The sequence below is a fragment of the Columba livia genome, chromosome 11, assembly GCF_036013475.1.
Source record: "Columba livia isolate bColLiv1 breed racing homer chromosome 11, bColLiv1.pat.W.v2, whole genome shotgun sequence".
Taxonomy (NCBI): domain Eukaryota; kingdom Metazoa; phylum Chordata; class Aves; order Columbiformes; family Columbidae; genus Columba; species Columba livia.
Window position 1 is genome coordinate 6,667,492 of NC_088612.1, and position 22,142 is coordinate 6,689,633.

The 22,142-nt window shown below is 42.1% G+C and overlaps 1 protein-coding gene across 3 annotated transcripts in view; it reads left to right on the plus strand.

Annotated features, from left to right (window-relative positions):
• SV2B (synaptic vesicle glycoprotein 2B) overlaps nt 1–15,094 on the plus strand; it is a 63,697-nt gene extending 48,603 nt beyond the window's left edge. For all 3 annotated transcript variants that reach the window (XM_065076619.1, XM_065076618.1, XM_065076620.1), the window contains 7 exons: nt 841–951; nt 2,094–2,182; nt 3,001–3,165; nt 5,683–5,816; nt 6,497–6,697; nt 8,965–9,124; nt 10,081–15,094. In XM_065076619.1, coding sequence (XP_064932691.1) covers nt 841–951; nt 2,094–2,182; nt 3,001–3,165; nt 5,683–5,816; nt 6,497–6,697; nt 8,965–9,124; nt 10,081–10,264 — 1,044 coding nt within the window. In that variant the 3' untranslated portion in view covers nt 10,265–15,094. The remainder of the gene's footprint in view (nt 1–840; nt 952–2,093; nt 2,183–3,000; nt 3,166–5,682; nt 5,817–6,496; nt 6,698–8,964; nt 9,125–10,080) is intronic.
• Nucleotides 15,095–22,142: the final 7,048 nt, after the last annotated feature.

Genomic DNA, 22,142 nt, shown 5'->3' on the forward strand with positions numbered 1-22,142 from the left:
CCAGGATGAGTTCCCAGATCTGACATTTAAACGGTGCCAGCAAGAGGAACATGGAGACTCCACAGCCAAGCCAAAGCACTCATTCAAATTCAGAAATTTATTCAGGAAATTTTCACCTTCTTATGTTTACAAACAGATCTCGTTTGCTTGAATATGTCTTTCATTTAAAGTTACTGAGTAAATATGTTCTGGGACTCATTTTTAATGCTTCTTGAGCAGTTCAGTTCAGGTGTTCAGTGTTGAAAATTCAAACTGTTTTGGCAGAGCAAATAGATTCCACGGTGTGGGCTCACTTGATGACAGGATGGATTTTCAGATGCAAAGATTCTCATCTACACATTTGTTTATTATAGAAATTCTGCCAGTGATACTTAAAAGGTGATGGATCAGAAATATACCTGCCAGTTGTCTCTGAAGAAAGAGATCCTGAGGGCACAGCTGGATGCAGATACAAGTGACTGATCATGGAGATACACTTTACTGTAATTGACTAGTCCTAATTTCTAGTGGGAATCTAAAGGATAGAGAAATAAATTAGCACACAGGCACATCAGCCAATATATGAAAGACTGAAATGGATGTGATGCATTTAAAATATTGCATGAAAGGAGAGAGACTAAGGATGGAGAGATGGAAGAAAGGAAGGAGGGCAGGCTCCTTTCTATAAGAAAATATCTTACTGTAATTAAATCAGTTAGCTCAATTGTTAGCGTCAACATTCAAGGAAAAGATAGTAAGGGATATAAAGTGGAAACAGTGCCCAGAAGACAGTGGAATTTAAAATCCGCCCAAGATCAGTTCCGGAAACTTCAGTCCAATATTTTTTTCCTTTCTTTCCAGGTTTCCTATATCAAAACTCCAAAGCAAGTAGATGAATTTATTGAAATTCAGAGCTCAACAGGGACCTGGTACCAGCGGTGGCTAGTCAGAATCACAACTACTTTCAAACAGGTAAAGGGAAGAAAAAACATCCCACATGGGCTTTTGAGCCTGGGGGTCCAGTTCCTCATTGCTTCAGGTCACGGCATCTTGACACCCTGACTCCCACACAAAAAATCTGCTGCTATTTGCAAAGGGCTGGAATCTGATTGCACTTTCTATGCAGATATGTGCATCTGCAAACTGCCACACTGCCAGCCAGGCCTGGAAATGCCCTTGTGATCATCACGATAATCCAGCTGTGCTAATGAGCTTCCAGGGCCAGCCACAGCCCCAAGCATTTGACTCTCCTCTGAGCAGATAAATATTGATTCCCTCTCCCCCAGGCCTAAGTGAATTTACCACCCACAGTGGATTCAGAAGAGTATTTGCTCCTTCCACCTGCTGAGACTGAGTTTCTAACAACGTTACATAGTCTCTTTGGCTAATTTAACCTTTCACACATGCTATGCTGCTTGCCTATGCCCATGCAGATCTTTGTGGAAAATCTTGCCAGAGGCTTCTAGTCTAGGAGGATAAGTGTAAAGGAGAGGCTCTCTTACTTAATAGCAGCGCAGGTGCTATACTATTACTACAATTATGTGGCAAGTTAAGAGCATGAGGAGTTATGTCCCCTTGATTTTCTGGCAGTATTGCCTGTAGCAGGTCAAGAAAAGCAGATTTTTGTCTCCCTCCTGCTCTGCTTGGCTTCATCTCTACCTGAGTTCATCTTAGCCCTCCTGAAGTGCCAGCTATGTTTAGGTTTTTGCTTTTCAGTGATCTTTGGAAGTTGGTTTGAAAGTACCTCTTATATCAGATGTATATTTGAAAAGACAAAATTCTCAGAGGGTCTGAGAACAGGCTCATATCCACATTTACTCATATAGCCTGAGAGAGACACTGCATAGTTCCAGTCCAGTCCTAGTCATGTAATCCAGCTCGTCACAGAGAGTTCAGATCAAGTACCCTGGTACGTAGCTGGATGAATGATCTTTTTGTAAGCCATTTATCTTGGTAAATATAATTTTGAACAACCACTAAATACAAGTCACATATCTGACTTTTCCCCAGTGTGTTCTTTTTACTGACATCAAGTTTATGATGCACTCAGAAATTATTTTGTCAAGCGTCTGCGGGTATTTCCTTGCAGCTAATTCCTCCTTCTGGATTTGTAGGTCTGGGACAATGTGCTATATTGTTTAACAGCCCAGTACAGGATGAACACACTGATGCTGGCTGTGGTTTGGTTTACAATGGCCTTAAGGTAAGGTACTTCCTTAACCTTTTCAGGAAACCAGAGGGCCCTCGGAGTTTGGATTTTTTTTTTACACTTCTAAATTTAAAAATTCCAAAATTAATCTTATTCTAAAAAGTCTTTGTGTACTGAGCCTTGCTCTCCTATGAACTATTGATCAATCCAGTTACTTATATGAGAGTACAAGGTGCTTTGAATAAATCAGGACTTGAAAATTGCTCAGTAGAGCAGTAGTATATTGACTTTCTCACCCCTAGATCTTTTCTTTGACCTTGTCCACAATAAAACCCCAAAACAACTACAAAAACATGCCAAAACTAACAAAGCAACAACAACAAAAGCCAGCCAAACAAAAAAAAACCCTACCTGATTTTCAGCTGTTCATCAGTCTATATCAAAACTATTCAGGTGAGCCTAAATAGAAACTACAGGTTAATTTTGTCTAAATCTCACCGTAGTCTCACACTTGCAGAAATCGGCCTTCTGGGGGAGTTTACAAGTTTTTTACTGCTCTGCTGGTCTTTTGGGCATCAAGAATAGTACATCACTGTATTTCCCAACCAAGGAGTCAATGTCACTAAAACTTAGATGGTTTGTCCAGCTTTAGGTGAATAAAAAGGTATCATCTGGAGCAGCTGGGTGTTTGGAGTAGGGAGATACTTTGCTTGGTCATGTGCCAGAGCTGAGCAAGAATTTGTATGAGAAATGCATTTGCATCAGCAATTGAATAAGTTTACAAGTTATTAAGTGGATAATTTGAAAAGTATTTTGATATTAGCAGTGCCAGGATCTTGTATGCCTCATGTATTTCTACCATCCTGCAACAGTTACTATGGCCTTATTGTCTGGTTCCCTGATATGATCCGGTATCTCCAAGATGAGGCGTATGAATCCCGAGTGAAGATCTTTGATGAGGAAGAAGTGTCACACTTCACGTTTAATTTCACCCTGGAAAACCAGATCCATAGAAATGGGGAATACAGAAATGATAAGTAAGTGACCAGTAGAATGGTAAGTAAGTGACGAGGATGTGAGTCAATGCATGCAAACTGAAATACAGTCCTAGAAAGTACCTTTTTTTTTTTTTCATTTTCCACCAACTTGAAAATATCTATTCTTCTTTTGTACATTCAGTCTGCATCTCAAATTCCAAAGGCAGTTTTCCACAGACTTTTTTTTATCCTCTTTTTCACACACTGCCTCAGCTATTTCCATCCCCATCCACAGGGGATGCCTGGGAGGAAACCTGTGAGCAGGGCAGTGGTCTGCTACCCACCTGGCTGTGGCTGGACGTGGAGGTGCCTTCACTTTCCTAAGCACACACTGACATCTACTGGCCTTGGGTAGCAGAGACCATCCCTTAATAAATTGCTCTGCTGCTTTTTCCAAAATAAAAAGCTATTTTCTCTTTAAATCCTCGATATGACTTACCCAGGTGTCCATCCTGCAGCCCATTAGTACCAGCTGTGTCATGGCCAGTTGTACTGATGTGCTTCTTGCCACAGACTGTGTCACCTTCTCTTTGAATGCTTTGAAATCAGTAAAGTTACTCTGACAGAACATCATTGTTTTCCTCGCTTTCTTCTCCTCTTTGGGCTCAGCCTCGTGGTTTTTCTTCTGCATCCAGTGTGGACCCCAATCACACTATGCTCTACAGTAATATAAATCCTAGTGATTTGTAGCAGGCCATTGTTACCTTTCTAAATCCAAATAAAATGGGTGGAAAAATACTCCTATGTAAATTCTGTGGTGATCCCATTGCCCCAGATAGACTAGACAGGGTGTTGCTCTAGCTGCCTTGCACTATGTGGGGAGGTCTCACTGGATGTTCAAATTTACACAAAATACTAATTATTTTAATCTTCACAGGTGAAACTATATCTCATTCTCCAGGCATGTTGCTCCTTCCTCCTCAGAAACTCTTTGTCATGATTTCCTTGGTGTATATCTCATAGACATTGGTGGGAGACCCTTCCCTGCGGCAAGGAGCTGTGATTGATAGTGCAACCCTCACCCCATAATTCCTATTTTCCTGCCTATTGAGTAGTCAAACGAAGTTTGGTGAGAAAGAGATGTAGGTCAAATTTAGGCATTGGGGACCTTTATCTTAGGCCCAGAGAAGATGCTCAGTTTTCATGAACTTCGTTGAGAACTGAGGATGCTCAGTACATTGCAGGATGAAGATTTAAAGCTGTGCTGTACGTCACTATTCTCTTGCCTTGATTCTCTCAAATTCAGTAACTCAAAACCTGATCAAGCTTCATTCCAGTAATGCCCAGAGCATATCTCAATTTGATTTATAGCTGCATTTTCCCTCTAGCCTTTGGCTGTGAGTTCAAACTCCATTGAACACCAGGCCATTGTCATATGACTCTTTTAAAGATAGATGTTAAGAAAGCAAACTGCAGGAAAGGGCTTCTAACAGCCTTTGGGAATAAATACATCGCAGGCTATTACTGAGCAAATGCAGAACAACTTAAGTTTTGCTGTAACCTACAAGACCTTCTACACAGAGAAAAAGCCTTGAATAGTCTTCTTGTGGTATTTTAAACATTAATAATATCTGTTAGTAGCTTCAGTTAAGAAGCCCTGCAGTGTTCATTTAATGGTGTAAACAACCATCACGCTACACTGTGTTGTAAGTGCTCAGTTCAATTAAGTTTCTGGGTATACGTTAGAAGGCTTTTTATTCAGTGACAGTTGTGACCTCCTTAACTAGAGCAATAATGCTTGCTCTTAATAGCTCCTTACATCTTCAAAACATGCCTGTGCATTAACAAACACATTTTCCCAGTCTCCCTGCAAAATTTCACAGGTAAATCAATATTGTGTCATCCTTCAGACAAGCAGGTCAGACATGTCAAGCTTCCCATCAGAGGAGAAATCAATCACCTGACACAGCTGATTATTTTTAGTGTAATCTGTTTTCATTACACGCTAGGCAACAGTCCTTGAACAGAGATTGTTACAAGCAGAACTCAGATAATCTCCCCACTCCCTCTAGAAACTCCACTGCATTTTTTCTTTAAAAAATCACTTTGAGTTTAAACAGCTGCCAGAAGTCTTTCACCAAATCGCTCAATGGGCTCATGATAATGTCTGTTTGTATTTATGCTGGAGGAAGAGGCAGAATAAGGAAGACAGCAAGATCAGCTCATAAAGAAAATGCCATGCACTCAGTGAAATTATGTCTTCTTCACATGGACTAATACCGAAAGTGAGATTTGTGTTCACTCAGCCTTAGAAGCGTGCTTTCTTAAGGTGTTTATTTTGAGGAGCAGAAAAACTGCCAGAAACCCTAAGCCTCTTCAAACCCTTCTCTCCTACTAAAATACAAAATACATAAGCATGGAGTTGAAAGGTCATTTATGCATTCAAGCAACACCTTTTCTGTAAATGACCCTACTAATTGCCGTTAGTGCTCTCTCTCTTGAAACAGCTGTTGCATGTTATATAGTGTAGAAAATATCTTTAAAGCACAGAGTGAAGTTCTGTTTCCTGACCCACAGATTTATTGGCATGAAATTCAAGGAAGTGAGATTTGAAGACTCATTGTTTGAGGAATGCTACTTTGAAGATGTGACATCCAGCGAGACCTTCTTTGAAAACTGCACCATCATCTCTACTGTCTTTTATAACACTGGTAATGGGATTCCTGCTGTAGTCTAATTTCTAATTAGAAACTATTTTGTCAGATTCTAGGAGAAAGAATCATAGGGATATGTGTGTTTGTGTGTGGTTAACCATGCTGATTAATGAGACTGATGATGGAAAAAAGAGGGTGATGCATTTGGAAGGAGGCTTCAGGTTGCTCCATCAGTGTTTTTAACCCCATGGCTTCTGGTGTTGTTGGTTGCTGCATGGAAAACACAAAATTCTACACTCGGACCTTGGCAGATTAAAATCATGGCAAAGAGCCTAGCAGTTTAATAGCTCAATTCAACAAATTTGGCTTAAAATAGAATTTTAACCAACCTTTGGTTGATGATCATAAGCAATAAAATATTCATTAATTTATCCTGAAAAAGATTTTCATTTCTGCTCCAATAGAGAGCAAACCATAATGCCCAGCCCGCATTGCCTTGTCCTTGTGGCGTGATAATACTGGTCCAGGTGACTCCACAAATATAAGGAGTGCTTGGGCTTACACCCACTAGGTGCCAAGCATGCAGCTAGAGTTTGCCACTAAAGTAAAACCTTCCTGGCTGTTTCCATTCAGTGAGGAGTACCTCTCAGATCTTGGATTTGATTTTGATTCCTGTTGCTGTTATATGAAGGGAGATCAGCCAAGCAAGATCAAGACTTTGCCTCTTTTTCTTGCAGATCTCTATGAACACAAGTTCATCAACTGCAGATTGATAAACAGCACGTTTATGAAGGAGAAGGAAGGCTGTCACCTGGACTTCGAGGAGGACAATGATTTCCTGATCTACCTGGTCAGCTTCCTGGGCAGCCTGTCTGTGCTGCCGGGCAACATCATCTCTGCGTTACTCATGGACAAAATAGGGAGGATAAAGATGATTGGTGAGTGGGGATGACGGGTGCATGGTGCAGGTCGTGGGTGGGAACACGACTCTGCAAAGAGCCAAGGTCAATGCGAAGGTCTCACTTCATCTACACACACCAACGCAAGCCGAGATGGCACAGGTGGGGATGAGTCATTCCTGTATCAAATGGAGCAGAAGGTTGAAAGGACTCAATGGTGAGGCAAGTGATCCACTCCGTGGCAGTGGGCAAGTTACCTGCCCCCCACCTCCCCACCCAGCTTTTCTGTGACATCCTGCTTTTTTTTTTTTTTCTTTTTTCCTTTATTTTGATTTTTATGTCAAAGCCTGTATGATTATCCAGCTCTCAGCACAACAGGGTTGGAGCTGAAGCAGGACCTCTTGGTGCCATTGAGTTGATGCTGATGTCCCTAGGACTCTAAATAAATAAACACTTTGCTTGTAGCAATGAATATTCACAAAGATTACTTGATGTGGCTGCTTGACAGCCCAGGAGTTCCCTCTGTTGGTTTTCTGATTTTGTAATGATTTTATAAACAGCTTCCGAGAGCATATGGTAGATTAACTGACCATGTCACAGCCTTTAGCGTTATGGGAATAAGTTATCACCTTATCAGCTTTATGATTACTTTGGGAATTTCTGGTGTTGCTTCCTCCAGGTTTCAGACCTTGCTCTCCAGGTACTGTGGGAATCATGCCTTGAGGGACACTCAAGTGAGTTTAATAAAGTCAAGGATGTGGCTCAGGGGTAAGAGGAGACTCATGCTCTTGAGCTCACCTCTCTGTTTCTTCTGAGAACAGAGGGAAGTTTAGCTAGCTTAGCTTAACCATCAGTCAGGTTAAGGTCAGCAAGATGACCCCACCAGTGTGTCAGGAATATATGCTGTTCATGTTCAAGTTCATGTAGTGAACTTGGAAAAAAACCTCACACAATCTATAGGGTCTGTGGGATGTAAGTTAAATAAAGCTGAAGGAGAATCAGAATTTCCACTCTGCAAACATGTCAGCACTTCTACTTTTTCATCTGGAATTGAGATGACAGCTGGAATCCTAAATGCTTATTTCTTCTGCAGAATGAAAAGTACCGGACAAAAATTAGTAATGACACGCTGAAACGTTTCACTATGGAATTTTCAATTGAAACAGCCTTCTGGCATCTCACCCATATCACTCTGTTGAACATATTATTTCTGGTCAGCTTAACATGAAAACTGAATTTCACTTTTGCGTTCTGTGCCTCGCTGGGACTTCAGTTCATTTTTATGATGTTCTGCTAAACCCTCTCCTGTGCCAAACAGCAGATCTCCTGGTGCACACACAGTGACCCTTAATGCTGCTCTGTGCCTCTGCAGCAGAGGTAATATTCATGTGACACAGTGGGGGATGTAGTTTGGCCAAGTACCATGGAAGAGAAGTGGATATGGAAGCTTTTTGTGGGTAGGGCACTGCAGTAGCAAAATGCAACATAATGTCCTAAATAAAGGATTTTAGTTCCAGTTCACCATCCAAATTATTTTGGTCAGTGTCAAATCAATTCAAGAAACCCCAAAGAGAAAAAAAAACTACTTTCCTGGAGAACAACAGTGAAACAACAGTGAAAGATACTTTTATTTTGCGAAAACTGCATCTTTCAGGTGAAAATTCCTAATGGGGTAGAAGGCAGTGATGTAGCCATTAATTTTTCTGAATCTGAACTGTGCCTAACTGAGCATGAACTGCTCTCACTTTCTCCCTTGGTGGTGTTCATAAAATTATGGCTCATGTGCAAATGTGCCATGAAATCCAATGATGTTCTTGTAATTAAAATAGACCTCAAGTGCTTAATACAATTGACTGTAAATTATCCTAATTGAGACCAGAAATGTGACAAGTGATTCCAATATGATATGAAATGCACCAGCTCTTCACTCAAAACTCAAATTGCAAAACCTTCACAATGATTCTTGCTCCTCATTGACTTTCATGTTTACTTGCCTCTGCTCTTCCTGGGTCCATCTGGATGTCTGAGATGCTGGAAACCTGCCTGGAAAAGCCTGTGTTCAGAGTCTCCATAGAGCAGAACTATCAGCAAGATCAGATGGTCATTGAGAACATTTTCAGGCTGGTTTCCAGCACCAGAGAGTGACAGATAATCAGCATCAACGTATTTTTGGATTCTTGCAGATTTAATTCTTCTTGGGGTGAAATGCCATCACTTGAAAACCGTCTTTATCAACAAATGTGTTTGCTCAACTGTGGACAGGGGGAACAGGTGCCAACACTTTTCCTTTGGTTTGCTCCCCGTAGGTGGCTCAATGTTGATCTCAGCAGTGTGCTGCTTCTTTCTGTTTTTCGGCAACAGCGAGTCAGCTATGATCGGCTGGCAGTGCCTCTTCTGTGGGGCCAGCATCGCCGCCTGGAACGCCCTGGATGTGATCACCGTGGAGCTCTACCCCACCGACAAAAGGTGCTCAGAATATTTCTCCTTTTATTCTCCACCCTCTGACTTTGTCCTTTCAGTTCCTGATGGAAAAAAAGTCACTCTAGATACATGTAGATGGGGAAGATGTTTTTTTGTTTTTGTTTGTTTGTTTTAAATTATTTTTACCAGTCCTTACGAGTTGGGTAGTCCTGTGGCTATACAGGATCAGTGCAGATATTTGCAAGCGTAATTCTGCATGCACAGTGGTTTGTACACAGGTAGTTGCGTGGGTGTCTGGAAATCAGAGGCAAATAAAATATGGATTCTGTCATTTCCATGGCTGTGCAGGGAGTCTGGCCCTTCAGACTGTATCCCCCAACATCTTGTCATAGCTCATCACGGTGACAGCCTTCCCCTCCACAACCTGAAGACAAACATGTGCACAGAAAGTTTTGGGAGATGGGGCAGCACAGGAAACTTTGTGAGAATGTACTATAGATAAAATCTTTCCTTGCAACATCATTATAAGCATTTGTTGCCTTTTCCTGGCCATTGAGGGAAGCCGGAAGGGAAGGAGAAGGACTGTTCTTTGAAGGCAGCGTGCTTTTAGCTGCTGGGTGAAGCAGGATTTGGACGAGTGCTCTGGTTGTTTCACTGGCGACAACCCACTCCAGCCAGTGCTTGAAAGGGCTTTGGCAAGTTCTAGAGCAGGTGGTGTCCTGCTGCCTTTGGGGAGGACCAAGGCTCTCACAGTGGGCTGCTCTAGGGGTTGGGAGAAGCTGAGATGAAAAGGAGAAATGAGTATACACAGACATTCTGCTCATTAACCCAGACATGCAAAACAGTGACATCTCTTTATCAACTGATTTATTCTGCCTCACTTGCTAGAAGCATAGCCTGGGCAACATAAGAACATTCACAAAATTACCCATCCAGATCTTCTGTAGTTATGCCAAGAACCTCCATCCTAACCATTGCTTTCTGCTTTTTTTTCCCCTCAGGGCAACAGCCTTTGGCATCCTCAATGGGCTTTGCAAGTTTGGTGCCATCCTGGGGAACTCAATCTTTGCCTCCTTTGTAGGGATAACCAAGGTGGTTCCCATCCTTCTGGCTTCCTCTGCTCTGGTTGGAGGTGGTTTGCTTGCTTTGCGCCTGCCAGAGACTCGAGATCAGGTCCTGATGTGAGCAACCGAGGCTGGGGGGGACCAGGGGGGCAGACATAGAAGAGGAACAAAAAAGAGCCCTGTTCAGAAAAATCAAAATGTCCATTTCTGTACTGTTCTGTCGATACCTCAAAGAGAGAGGACAGAGGGGAAAAAAGAACCCAAAGGGATAAAATGAAACCTCTAGTTTCTGGCCCTTTTACAGCCGCGACTGGTGCATGCAGCTGCTACACACCCCTTGCAGAGCTTGGGTCTAACCTTGCCTACACTGGGACTCTGCCCTTCCCCTCTCCATCCCAGTGTAACGACACAGGACACAAACGGTGGCTTTGTGCATGTGTGCTCCTGCGTGGGTGTGAGCGTGTCCAACAGGAGGACAGATCCTGACCCCCTCCTGCCTTTGCTGAGCTGTGAGATGCTGCCCGCCTTGCCCAGCGCTCCTTGGCTATTCATATCAGCTGTGCTCAGACACGAGGGCATCCGAAGGGGAGGCAGGTAACCAGCGTACTGTAAGCGAGCTCCAGAAATGGGGACAAGAGCTACAAATGTGACTAGTGACCCTGGCTGTCTTGATTTTGGGGTTACCACCTGAGCCACCTCAAAGAGCGAGTGAGTCCTGATTTCTGGAGGATTAGAGGGTGGGTGCTCAGGCCTCTCAGGGTTTCAAAGCCCTTTACTGTTTTCACTTGGGCATAGAGAATCATTAAGCACCTTCTTGGTCTGGGAGAGAAACATATACAGAATTATATATATATGTATTTATACATTCTTGCAAATGTACATGCACACATTGAAGTGATCAGCTATTAAAATTTATAATATTTAATTTCTGCACCCTTGAGAAAATGTTAAGAGAGACACTAAAAACTAATCCCACTAATTCAATATTATCTGGAGTCATGACCAACTTGGTGGCACTTCATTCTTTATATCCAGACACTAAATATTTAAATGTATTGGTGGCCAGGGATAAATATCTCTATGATGATTAAGAACTTTTTCCTACAGCATTTACAGAGGAGAAATTGATATGATGTTGAAACGTTCCACAAACCAAATGTGTACATATTATCCAATGTAAATAGTGGATTTTTTTGTCTAATACCTAGAATATGGTAACTGTGAATTTACCAGCATTTTAGCCATATTATTTAAAGAATATGATGCTTGATTTTCTTATATACTTGGGTCTCACTGAAACACTGTAAGCACAGTTACTTAAAGCCATTTAACTTGTTACACAGGGAATGCATGCAGCAAGCTTTCACTGTACAGAATATTAAATTCTCCATTAAGTGGCATGGTTCAGTTTGATGTCCTGTAAAGACCATTTTTGAAATTCATATGCCCTTTTTATCATACAACTTAAGTCCTGTTGCACCTAAAAGCAAAGTGAGTTGTGTATTTTTGGATATATTTTCTTGGGATCGAGCAAGAAATACATACTGTTAAGTAACACACCAATGCTCACAATTTGCTAGATAGTGCTAATTAGACCCTTTCAGCAAGCTCAACAATAGACCAGAATTGATCAGAATCTGCCACATAATGCAGGGAATTTTTCTCACCAGGATATTTTGTGACATAAAATATTCTTTTGTACTTTTGCTAATGATTTTCTTATTTACCTTTCTTACCTTTCTTTGGATCCCTTTTTTATTTTATTTATTTTTACCGTGGGAGTCAGTGTCAGTGTTGCTGCAGAGAACAGCTGAAGGACACAGAGCGTGGCTAGATCACAAGAAGCAAATCTTTGCAATGAGGCAAAACCCTCTAATGAGCATCACTTTTATCATTGTGGCAATCAGGGATAAACACTTATTGAGCAACTAGGCTACAATGGGCTATTTGGGATTTTTGAGCTTTATTCTGAGGTTTGTGAAATTGATAAAATCACAAGCTGCTGTAATAATGGAGCTTATTATGCCTCATTTCTTCATTTTATGGGTAGCTTAGGACCTTTTTTGATTTGTCTTCAAAACAGCAAGGTTACTTCTCTAAGGTAGGAGTGAATGTAATTACGTCCTTTGGCAGCAGTTCACAGTTTCTGTTGAGAATCACAGTCCAGAATGTGTTTTTTTCTTTCTTTTTTTTTTCTCTAAGTCTGGACTTTTTGCATGGTGAGAAGCAGCTAAATATGTATTTCAACACAAAAGATCACCATGGGTTTTATATTTTGTCCATTTTGGGGGCTGTGCATGCCAATTAGCACATTGCAATTGAAGGGGAGAAATTTGGTTTCATTTTCCGGACTATTCTGTTGTGCTGCTTTGTGGAGCCAGAACTTACCTCTATTTATTTTATGAAGCACTCTTATTTATCTCTCATCCAATGGTCTGACAGTAAAATTGACTATTTGTGTTCTCCATTGATATTGTACAGTGACTCTAATAGCACCATTTATTTTGCAAAACTTCCCTGTTAATTTTCAGAGAATGAAGAAATTGAGATCCGGAGGAGATACAAGTGGTGAGGTAATATTAGGAAATATTATCTGATCTTAGAAACCTTTCTTCTTTACAGAATGGCTCTTTCACAGGCTGCTAGACATTACCTTTGAGAGACTAGATAGGAGAACGTAAAGAGCAATAGGATCTTGTTTTCAGTGTCACCCAGGCTACCCACATAACCGTAGAAACTCCTTGCACCCCTGTAATCCATGGGTCAGTCACTTGAGGGCCAGGAGTCGATGCATGTGCATTGGGACAGGGCTTCCACCCATGACTTGACAAGGGAGTTCATGGCCTAATAAGAAAGGGCAAACTCACACTGCCACTGACACACCGGAGCCTGGGAAAAGACCACAATGAACAGGGAAGGAAGAAAGGAAAAGCTAACGAGAAACCATATCACCTAGTCTTAGACATCCATGAGTTAGATGTCTGGATCTGAACTCATTGCCCTCGGTTCCCATTATTCTCAGTTGAAAGGCACAGGCAATATAGGTGACCATGCTCCGGCTCCATGATGAGAAGAAGACAGCTTGCCCCGGATAGCCCTGCTCCTCTCCTTCCATAACAGAGAAATCAAAGGCAACGGCTCCAGGTCAGGCATTTGCCTTTGTGACACCTGGGCTGACGTCTTCCATCCAACTTCAGTGTGAACAAGGCTTAGTCAATCTTCCTGATGTGTTCATTTATTGTCCTTGTCATAGTGTAAAAGCCATGTAGGCTTCACACTACTGCTCTCCAGAGCAAAACGGTAGGCGGGTGCAGTCCCCTCAGCACTGGCTGTGTTTTGATTTGGGTCTCAGTTTCAAGCTATGGGCTACCTGCTAGGCTGAGCCTGAGCCAGCCGGAGCACTGTGCAGGGGGAGATTTCTCATTGGGTACCTCTTCTGATGGCTCATCTTGCTTTCTCCTGCAAAATCAGCATTACACCTGCAGTGCAAAGGCCAGCATGTCTCCTCAGTGGTTCCCCCTGCACACGTTTGCCACAGTGAACAATCTCCTTGTCTTGGAGTTTTGATACACTGGATCATCCACAGAGAAGAGAACTGCCTACTATGGGTCTATTGATGATCCCTGTACAGCGCTATTTCCTTGGATTAACAAACTTCACAGCAACGGGGGCACAGAAGACCAAGACAGGGGACTTGCCTTAAATCTCAAAGACCTTTTCTGGAGGACATCTGGACCTCTTTCTGCACACTTGGCACACCAGTCCAGCCGCTTAGCCAGGGAGAAGGTGGGTCTGGGGAACCAAAACTGGCCTGCAGTGACTTGGTGTCTTTATCTGCACAGCGGTGTAATGTGGGTCATAGGAGGAGTTCATTTCTGAGCATGCAGAAACAAACAGAGAAACACAAAGAACTGCTGATAGTATTAAAAAAAACCTTTGGTATTGTGATGAGTTCTGCCTCCTTATATTCCCTGTTGACTTAGCTGGTTGTTGTATGCCAGTTCCTTTACTTGAGTTGTGCAGGGCGGCTCCTGCCACCGCCTTTGGCTTCATTGTGTCCTACTGTTGGTGGCTTCAGCCTGGGCTGGGTGGGGTGATCCCACTCTGTATGATCCTCATCCCTTTGAAATACTATGTGACTTAAAAGCAGTGGTGTATGGCTCTCTTGAACTAAGAAAAGGGTCACTCTTGGGAAACGTATCTCCAGAGCCAGGTGTTCTACACACTGAGGAGTGATCAGGCAGCCTGATGTCCTTTGGTGATACTGGAGAGGTGCAGTAAGGGACATTCCCTGAGCCTGGGAGCAGTCCAGCCCCTAAACTTGGTTTACACAGGGGCACAGAGAGAGGCTGTATGGAGCTGAGCTTTCTGCAGACATGCAGGTCTCTTCCAGGTCCTGCTTTGAGACCTCCATCAACAGAGAATACTCTGATGTGGTTAAGGAGGCTTTAGGTCCATTGATGTTCCCTGCTTGTGTCCTTTCTCTTTCCAAAGGACACACAAAACTGGAGAGTATATTTTTAGGTTTATGTAGATTTGAGCCCCACACATTATATTTCCATCAAATTTCTCCCTCAGATTTTCACCCTCGTATTAGTAAATGCTGCTTTTAGGAAGAACCAAGCCTGGGAACTGTGAAGGAAACAGAATGAAAGAAATTTCTTTGCTGTATGTGATGCTAGTGCTGTATAAGTGTACACACACTGCGAGTTCCACTGTAAATAACACCCTGTGTCGTGCGTTTAATGAAAAGTTTCATTTAGATGTTCCGTCGCCTCTGTGTGTGAAATAGCCAATTCCAGTCCCTTGGTTCCTTTTGTTCACTTGAAACCTTTCTTCTTTTATTTATTTTTTATTTGATCTGTGTCTGATTGTCACTGGAAATTGCAGCTGTTCCAATGGACTTTGTTTTTGTTCTCTCTGTCACATTAAAAAGCTGGAAGAAAAAGAATGACTCTTGTAGTGCTTGTGTTTAATGGGCACTTTGAATCCTTTCACAAGGGCTGTTGCGGGTGATTTTGTGACAATGTTGGGACTTCCTCTGATGTTTGCTATGTGTACATCCTTGCTCTCTCTCAAAGAATTCCACCTCAATTAAATCTCCCCCTTTCCACCATTTTATCACACTGTGTACTCCCTAACAAACTACATGAGAAAATCTATATCCTGAAAAGATTTCTGGTGGAGGAAGCATGAAATATTTTAACGTGCCATGTAAAACCAGAAAGCTAAACTCTGCTTTGTAACAAGATTTGGTCGAAATTAAAAGTTTCTTCTTGTAGTTAGGGACATAATTTAACCCTAGCATAACTCGACTGGATGTATTTCTAAGGATGTGTGCACTTTTAAAAATGTGTAGGTCTTTGTATAAAGCTAAATATCCACCCCGTGCTTTCAGACCAGAGTGATAGAGACCTGCACAACATCAATTGAGTGGGAAAAGAGCTCATGGTGTATGTAGTGGAGGCTGTTTGGCAGACTGTGGGTTTTACACATGAATTTCAACTTTCTGTATTCTGTACAATGCAGTGATGTTTATTCTCCCAGACTCACTGAAGGTCAGTAGGGTTTTGAGTTTGAGTCAACCCTGGCTGGTTGATAATTTATTCAGGTGCTGAAAAGTTGTCAGGTCAATCAGTGTTTTGTCCTTTCGTCACATAAAGCAAACACTCAACATGCTAAAGCTAATATTCCAATGAGAGAAAAAGAGCCAGAAGATCTTGGAAATGTAATAAAGGAATCATGAAGGCACCTCTGCCATCAAGAGACTTAAGTCAGGTGTTTTTCCTCACCTCAGGTTCAGCCATGTCTCATATGACCTGTCTAAACTGGAGTCCCACTGGGTGAGTGAAAACCAGGCTGGGAGAGCTGGTAAGGACTGGTTTCAGGTGGGAGCTGCCAGCCATGAGTTTTGCAATGCTCATGTTCAGCTGTGGAGTACAGCGCTACGTAGCCAACAGTCTGTAAGCTGCTTGTGCATGTTTGGCCTTTATGTAGGAAACCGTGTATTAGCAAACACCATCAAAAAGCATTTTCTAAGAAGTGGGTGTTTAAATAAAGGTCAGAGATTTGCACTGAAAGCCTTGGAGGTGCTTTTGAGTAGCCTTTACTCCAGGCTAGTTGACATTCTGTGTAAGGCTGAAATCTCAGTAAGCAGGAGAAAACCCATATTTGAATGTGCAGGCAAGATCGATAACAAAAACCGTGCATAAAAAAGCCCTGACTAATTTTAAAGTAGGACACAGGGAATTTAAAAGCAGGATTATGTGACACGGCTGCCTAAGATGGCATAGGATAGACTGGGTAATCAGAAAACTTTTGCAAATGTGTTTATATTTTTCCATGTTGATGAATTTACCTTGACCATGTCATGTTTCTCACTATGTGGAGTTTCTGGCACAGATTCCCGTAGCTACCAATAGATGACCCAGATTCCCTGGATGTGCAGGTTCACCCAAGCTGTCACAGAAGGTTACTCCACGGAGGAAGAAGTCTGGAAATGATGGCATTTCCAGCAGCCGCTACATCCAGCAATAGGTCTGAGCGATGCTTCTCAACTGTGAAGTGACTTGATACTGGGAATATTATTTCAGTTAGATTATGATATGCTGGCCCATCGTTTTATCAGTGCTCCTATATCTCAAACCGTGGTTTTGGGACTCTTAGAGCTCTGACTTGGCAATTTGAGTTCTTATTCATTCAAATTTCAGGGGAAGAACAACACCTTGACCAGGCACTTGGTGCTGGGAGATGAAGTCCTGGTTTTGCAGCTTGTGGCAGAAATTCCTGAGTACTGAGCACCCTGCCAATGCACAAATATTGCTACACCTTCGTAGCTGATATCAAGTGAGTATGTGTTTCTCAGACCAGTTTCTTGTAAGCAGATGTGTATAACACACAAAAAAAATAGCTGAAGAGGGTATTTTTCTTTCACTGTTCTCAGTGGGTGAAGTTTGTTAACTGCAGAACTTGCTGACATCTTGGTCCATTAAATGAAAAAGGGCATATACATATTTATATTTAACATTTCAAGAGTAATACGGTTAGCACGGTACTAACCCTCAAAAATGCTGTTTGAAAAAACTACAAGTGAGACATAAATTTATTGTTCAGCACTTGTTTCACCTATAAAAACATGAGTGAATCTATACCTACATATAGATGCACACGTGCCTTTTTATATAAAACTAAATTATTACACCTGACCTTACTGGTTCTGCCTCAGCTTTTTCGGGCCCGAAATGAGTCTCTGTGAGACCAGGAGATGGCAGCAGTTGCACACAGCAGAGAGAGCGGGTCCCTGCTCAGCAGAAGCTGCAGGAGGCTGCACCCAGGACCAGGGCGCTGCAGCAGTGCCACCGGGTACGGGTCACAAGGGTCTGATCCCCAGGAAAGGGGGATAAAAAAGCAATGATTAATAAGTTTAGAAGATAAAGAGCCTTGCCCGGTGCCAAAGCTTTTGAAATGGGAGGCGTGCAAATCTAATATGTTCAGTCACTGTAGTCCTGGGAATTTGCTTATCAGCAACACAATCATTGAGAGTGAATTCCTCCAGTATGTGAGATAGTGGCAGGGAAGGAATAAGGGCTGAGTTAATCCCCAGGTGTATCTCAGCCAGGATTTCCTGGTGCACAACAAGGAACCAGCACAAGGTGAGATGTTTGTACAGCGAAGTTTCCACTGCAGCGGCCCTGTTTTTCAAAAGGCACAGCAGGCATTCTTGTGTAAGTGCACAGAACATTAAAGCCAATGTGGAGGAAAACCTAGATCTTTCCGTCTGTCCCATAGGGAACCTAATCTAGTTTGGTGTCTGCTTTTGGGCTGATTTAGGGATAAAGCATTACACTTTCCTGTCCCGAGTTGCTCTGTGGTCGTAACCCTGAGCTATTAGTTCCCATGTTTCCCCTTTCTTTTGTAAAAAGAACCTGTTGCCTGACTTTATACCTCTGAGTAAAGTCCTTGGACAGAGGTCTGATTAATCAGGTTTCAAAATGAGACAAGGGGCATCATGCTGTCAGTACCTGTATTATGTTCCTGCATCTTTCTTATTGCCTGTCTTTGCAATCACAGCTCACAAGCAACTACTTTGTTTTCCTTTGGACATAATTTAGCTTTATTTATTGTCATTGTTCTTAACACTATTCATAAAATAAATTATCAAGGTAACCTGGCTGATGGACTTTCAAGCATTTGGCAATGACTTCTGCAAATCACAAAGAAAAATGTACCTTCCAAACTGAGGCATAAGCAAAAGCAGGGCAAGCTGAGGATGAGCTTTAAAGAATAGGTGGCCTTTCAAGTCAAAGACTCATTACAGATTGAGATTATAATACAGTAAATAATGCACCTGGTTCTTTGACAATAGGAAGCAAATTTACCCCTTTGCAAATATACTAATCACTAGTCTAGCAACTCACATTATTAGCTGAGAATAATTATTTTGTCCAAGGAAAGCATAGACTGTCAAAGGAGATAACATCTTAAATCACAGCAAATTTTAATTTAAATGTGAAGTGTAGGAATGCACATAATACCTCATCTCTCTGTTATCTGGCTGGGATGGTTTCATTATAGTGTCTTAAAGGCAGCCCAAATCATTGAACTAAATACCTGCAGCCTAACACTTCACAATTTCATTTTCTCCTTGTCAGACTGTATAATTGATATTTGTACTGGAGGTAACAAAACAGAAAATGTGAAGGTGTTGATGACTTTGCCATTGCTGTCTCTTAAACTGCTTGAGAGGCGGTGAGGACTGGATGGCAATGAGGAACTGGTACCTTTATAATAGGGTATAAAATGATTCCCATAGCCTAAGCCTGTAGTCAGTGCTTGCTTGGGTTGGGATATGTCCACGTGGCTTGTCATAACACCTCGTGTGATCACTCCTGTCTGTAGAAAGATCCATCCTGAAAAGAGCCGAATCTTCAGCAAGATCTCACCTTACTGCAAAACATCACTGGGGATTTGGAGACTGGGCCACTGGCAGGTGACATGAAACTGGGCTCTCCCTGCAAACATTCCCTGTTTAAGGTGCATCTGTCAGGGACAGAGGGAGGAAGATGGTATGTTCAGAGTTTGCTGTCTATCTTCCGTGAATCATGGTGTCTCAAGGCCTGACAGCTCCCATCCACTGCCACATCTCGGGGAGTGACTGATTCTGTTCCTCTTGTCCCCAACTCAGTGACAGGGTAATGGGATCTGTTTCATGGCCTTTTTGCTGAAAGTGAATCCACCAGGTGAATCAGAGTGATTTTTCTGCCTCTGTGGGAGTTTGCTTCCTCTTCTGAATGCCTTAGGTTCAGTAAGAGCACTTCTTCTATGACAAATTGCTTAAAAATGTCAAATTGGGTAATTGCGAAACTTTTCTCTGAAGAAGGCTCCCAGAGGCAGCTTTGGAAGACTTTCACAAGCACACACCTGAAATTACACAAGCTACACACTGCACTCAGGATGCTCAATTACACTCACATTTTATTTCCAAAATAAAGCACAAATATAAACAAACTAGATGAGCGCATTCAAATGATTCCTGAATCTTCACTCATCATTCCAAGGGCCCTACTTCAAGATCCAAAGTTTATTGCCTATATAATGGTATATATGCAATTGGAAGAGAAAAAATGTGTCCTAAAGTCTCTGTGACTAGTCAGACCTCAGGAATTTCCTGGCCAGACTTCATGTGTCCTAAACAGTGTGTAAAAGATAGTTAGTTCGTTGAAGACTTGGCTGCAGTGAGCTGGAGGCAGAAGGACAAGGCAGTGGCTATAAAATGTAGATAGCAGGTGTCAGGATTAAAAAGGTGACATTCCGGCACCACAGAGCTCAAATTCCCCAAATTTTCATATAACAGAGATGAATCACATTTTCTTGAGCCCACCTGTGTTTCTGCAGTTTGCACCAGAAAACCTTCAGGGGTCAGGTCTCTCTCAGACACCACATTGACACAACTCCAGAAAACTTGAGCCAATTCAGTAGAGCACATTGCAAGACTTGTGCTGACTATATTGATACCGGTATTCCTCTTTTACCACCCTGGTGCTGTCCATGCCCATGCCTGGAGAGAGTTAAACAAACTCCTAAGCATGCCTTTTCTGAGAAGTCACCTGTAACATGGGCCTTTCTCCCACTTCAGGTCTAACGCCAAACCAATAAACCAGTACCCACCTGCAGACTGCTGCCTTTCCAGCTGCCACAGCAAGCTTTGCCTTGCCCATCACAGCTCTGAAGCTATGTGAATGCCCAAAGACTTACTTTTCTCCATTGATTTCTGGTCCTTTTCACATTTTGTTTTCAAGTTTGTGCAGCACAAAGTGCAACAGGGCTGATGGGCTTGGGAGATGCACACGACCTGCAGAGGTTACCTGAAGTCTGAAGCTTTTGAAAGTCAGAACTTTCGTGTTGAAATTACTTGTCAGGAAAACAAAACTAAAGAAAACATGACCCCGCCCCCCTTCAAACATGAATCATTTGTTGAGAGCATCTTCTGAGGTGATAGATAATTACTACCTGCTCCACCTCCGAAGCAGTTCAAATCAGCCTGGTGACATTTGTCACAAACAGAGGCAGTTATTAATAAGCTGCATGCTTATAAGACTTCTTTACAATGCAAATTGCTTCTTACTGAGCTGCCTTTATTCCAGCTTTTGGGCCATTTTATCCATATATTCCTGACATTTCACTCCTCAGTGGTGCCTGAACATCCTTAGAGGAAAGAGGAGTGAAAGCTCAGTTGACTCCATAGCTTGGGGCAGCATCAGGAGCTCCAGAGATGTTCCAGCAGGGTTCTAGGAGACAGATCCAGCAAGGATTTGAAGGCCCTGGTGCCTCCCTTATTGATAAAACAATTACCAGTAGAAGTCCCAGCATATGGCAAATATATTTGTCACCCAGTGCTCACTACTGGAAGAGAACAGGACGCTTGTATCCATCCACTTGGCAATGCTGATTGAATCAGAAGTTTAATTTATTTGGATTTCAGAGATGCTTTGACAAATGTACAGGGGGGATCACCTTGTCCTCTTTTCAGTATCACATGAAAGGTATATTATCAGCACTTGATTTCAGAACTGTTTTTTCAGGAATTTCCTGGCTTGAAGCCTCTCAGTTTGAAAAATAATCAGTAAAAAATTAAGAAAAGCTGAGGGAAGGTAACAAGGATGGGGACAGCTGTGAGCACTTGCTGATGTCTCGTGCTGATTGCTGTTTGCATCCTCAGTGTCAGGAAGAGAAACAGAAAGGAGAAGGAAAATATAATGCAGCCTCCAAAGAAAACATGTAAATGCAAATCAGCATATAATGGTAGCAGTGACCCAGGGGCAAGCACTTACTGGAAAGTAGAGGCTTTCAGACTCTCAGATGAGATTTAAAATCAAAGTCCTGAGCTCTTCTTGTCAATAACAGATTAATGAAATGAATAGAGACACTGTACGTATTATAGGAAGACATCAGAAGAGTAAGTACTGAAATCCTGGGTATGGTTCCACGTGCAGCAGAGTATTACTGAGTTGCTCTAAGAACTGAGCTTTTGTTTCTTTGAAAACATGCCCCCACACTAAAAAATGTTCCTATATTTATACAAAGATGAAATTAAACTTACTGCAATATATATCTTATATAGACAGGCTCTGGTAGCTCTTGCAGTCAGATGTGATTTTAGAAATGCAGATTACTGTTATTATTAATGACTATGATCATGGCTAGCTGGGGTTTATAACCCGGGACATGCTAGTCCTGGCAATCTATTACTAATGAATGTGTCCTGATCATTATCTGACAAAACAGCCAACCAAAGTGCTACACTGTGTGTGGGAAACCATCCCCCCTGTGCTGCTAAGTGAATTAAACCATTAGTCCTCCATTACATACTTTTCCAAGTACAATTAAGTGCAGACAGGGTCTAAAACTGAGGCCTGTTGTTTTTCCCAAGTGCATGATGTATGTGGATTGGCTTATTATGCCTATTTCTGTTCTTGTGTTTAAAAAAAAATAAATAAATG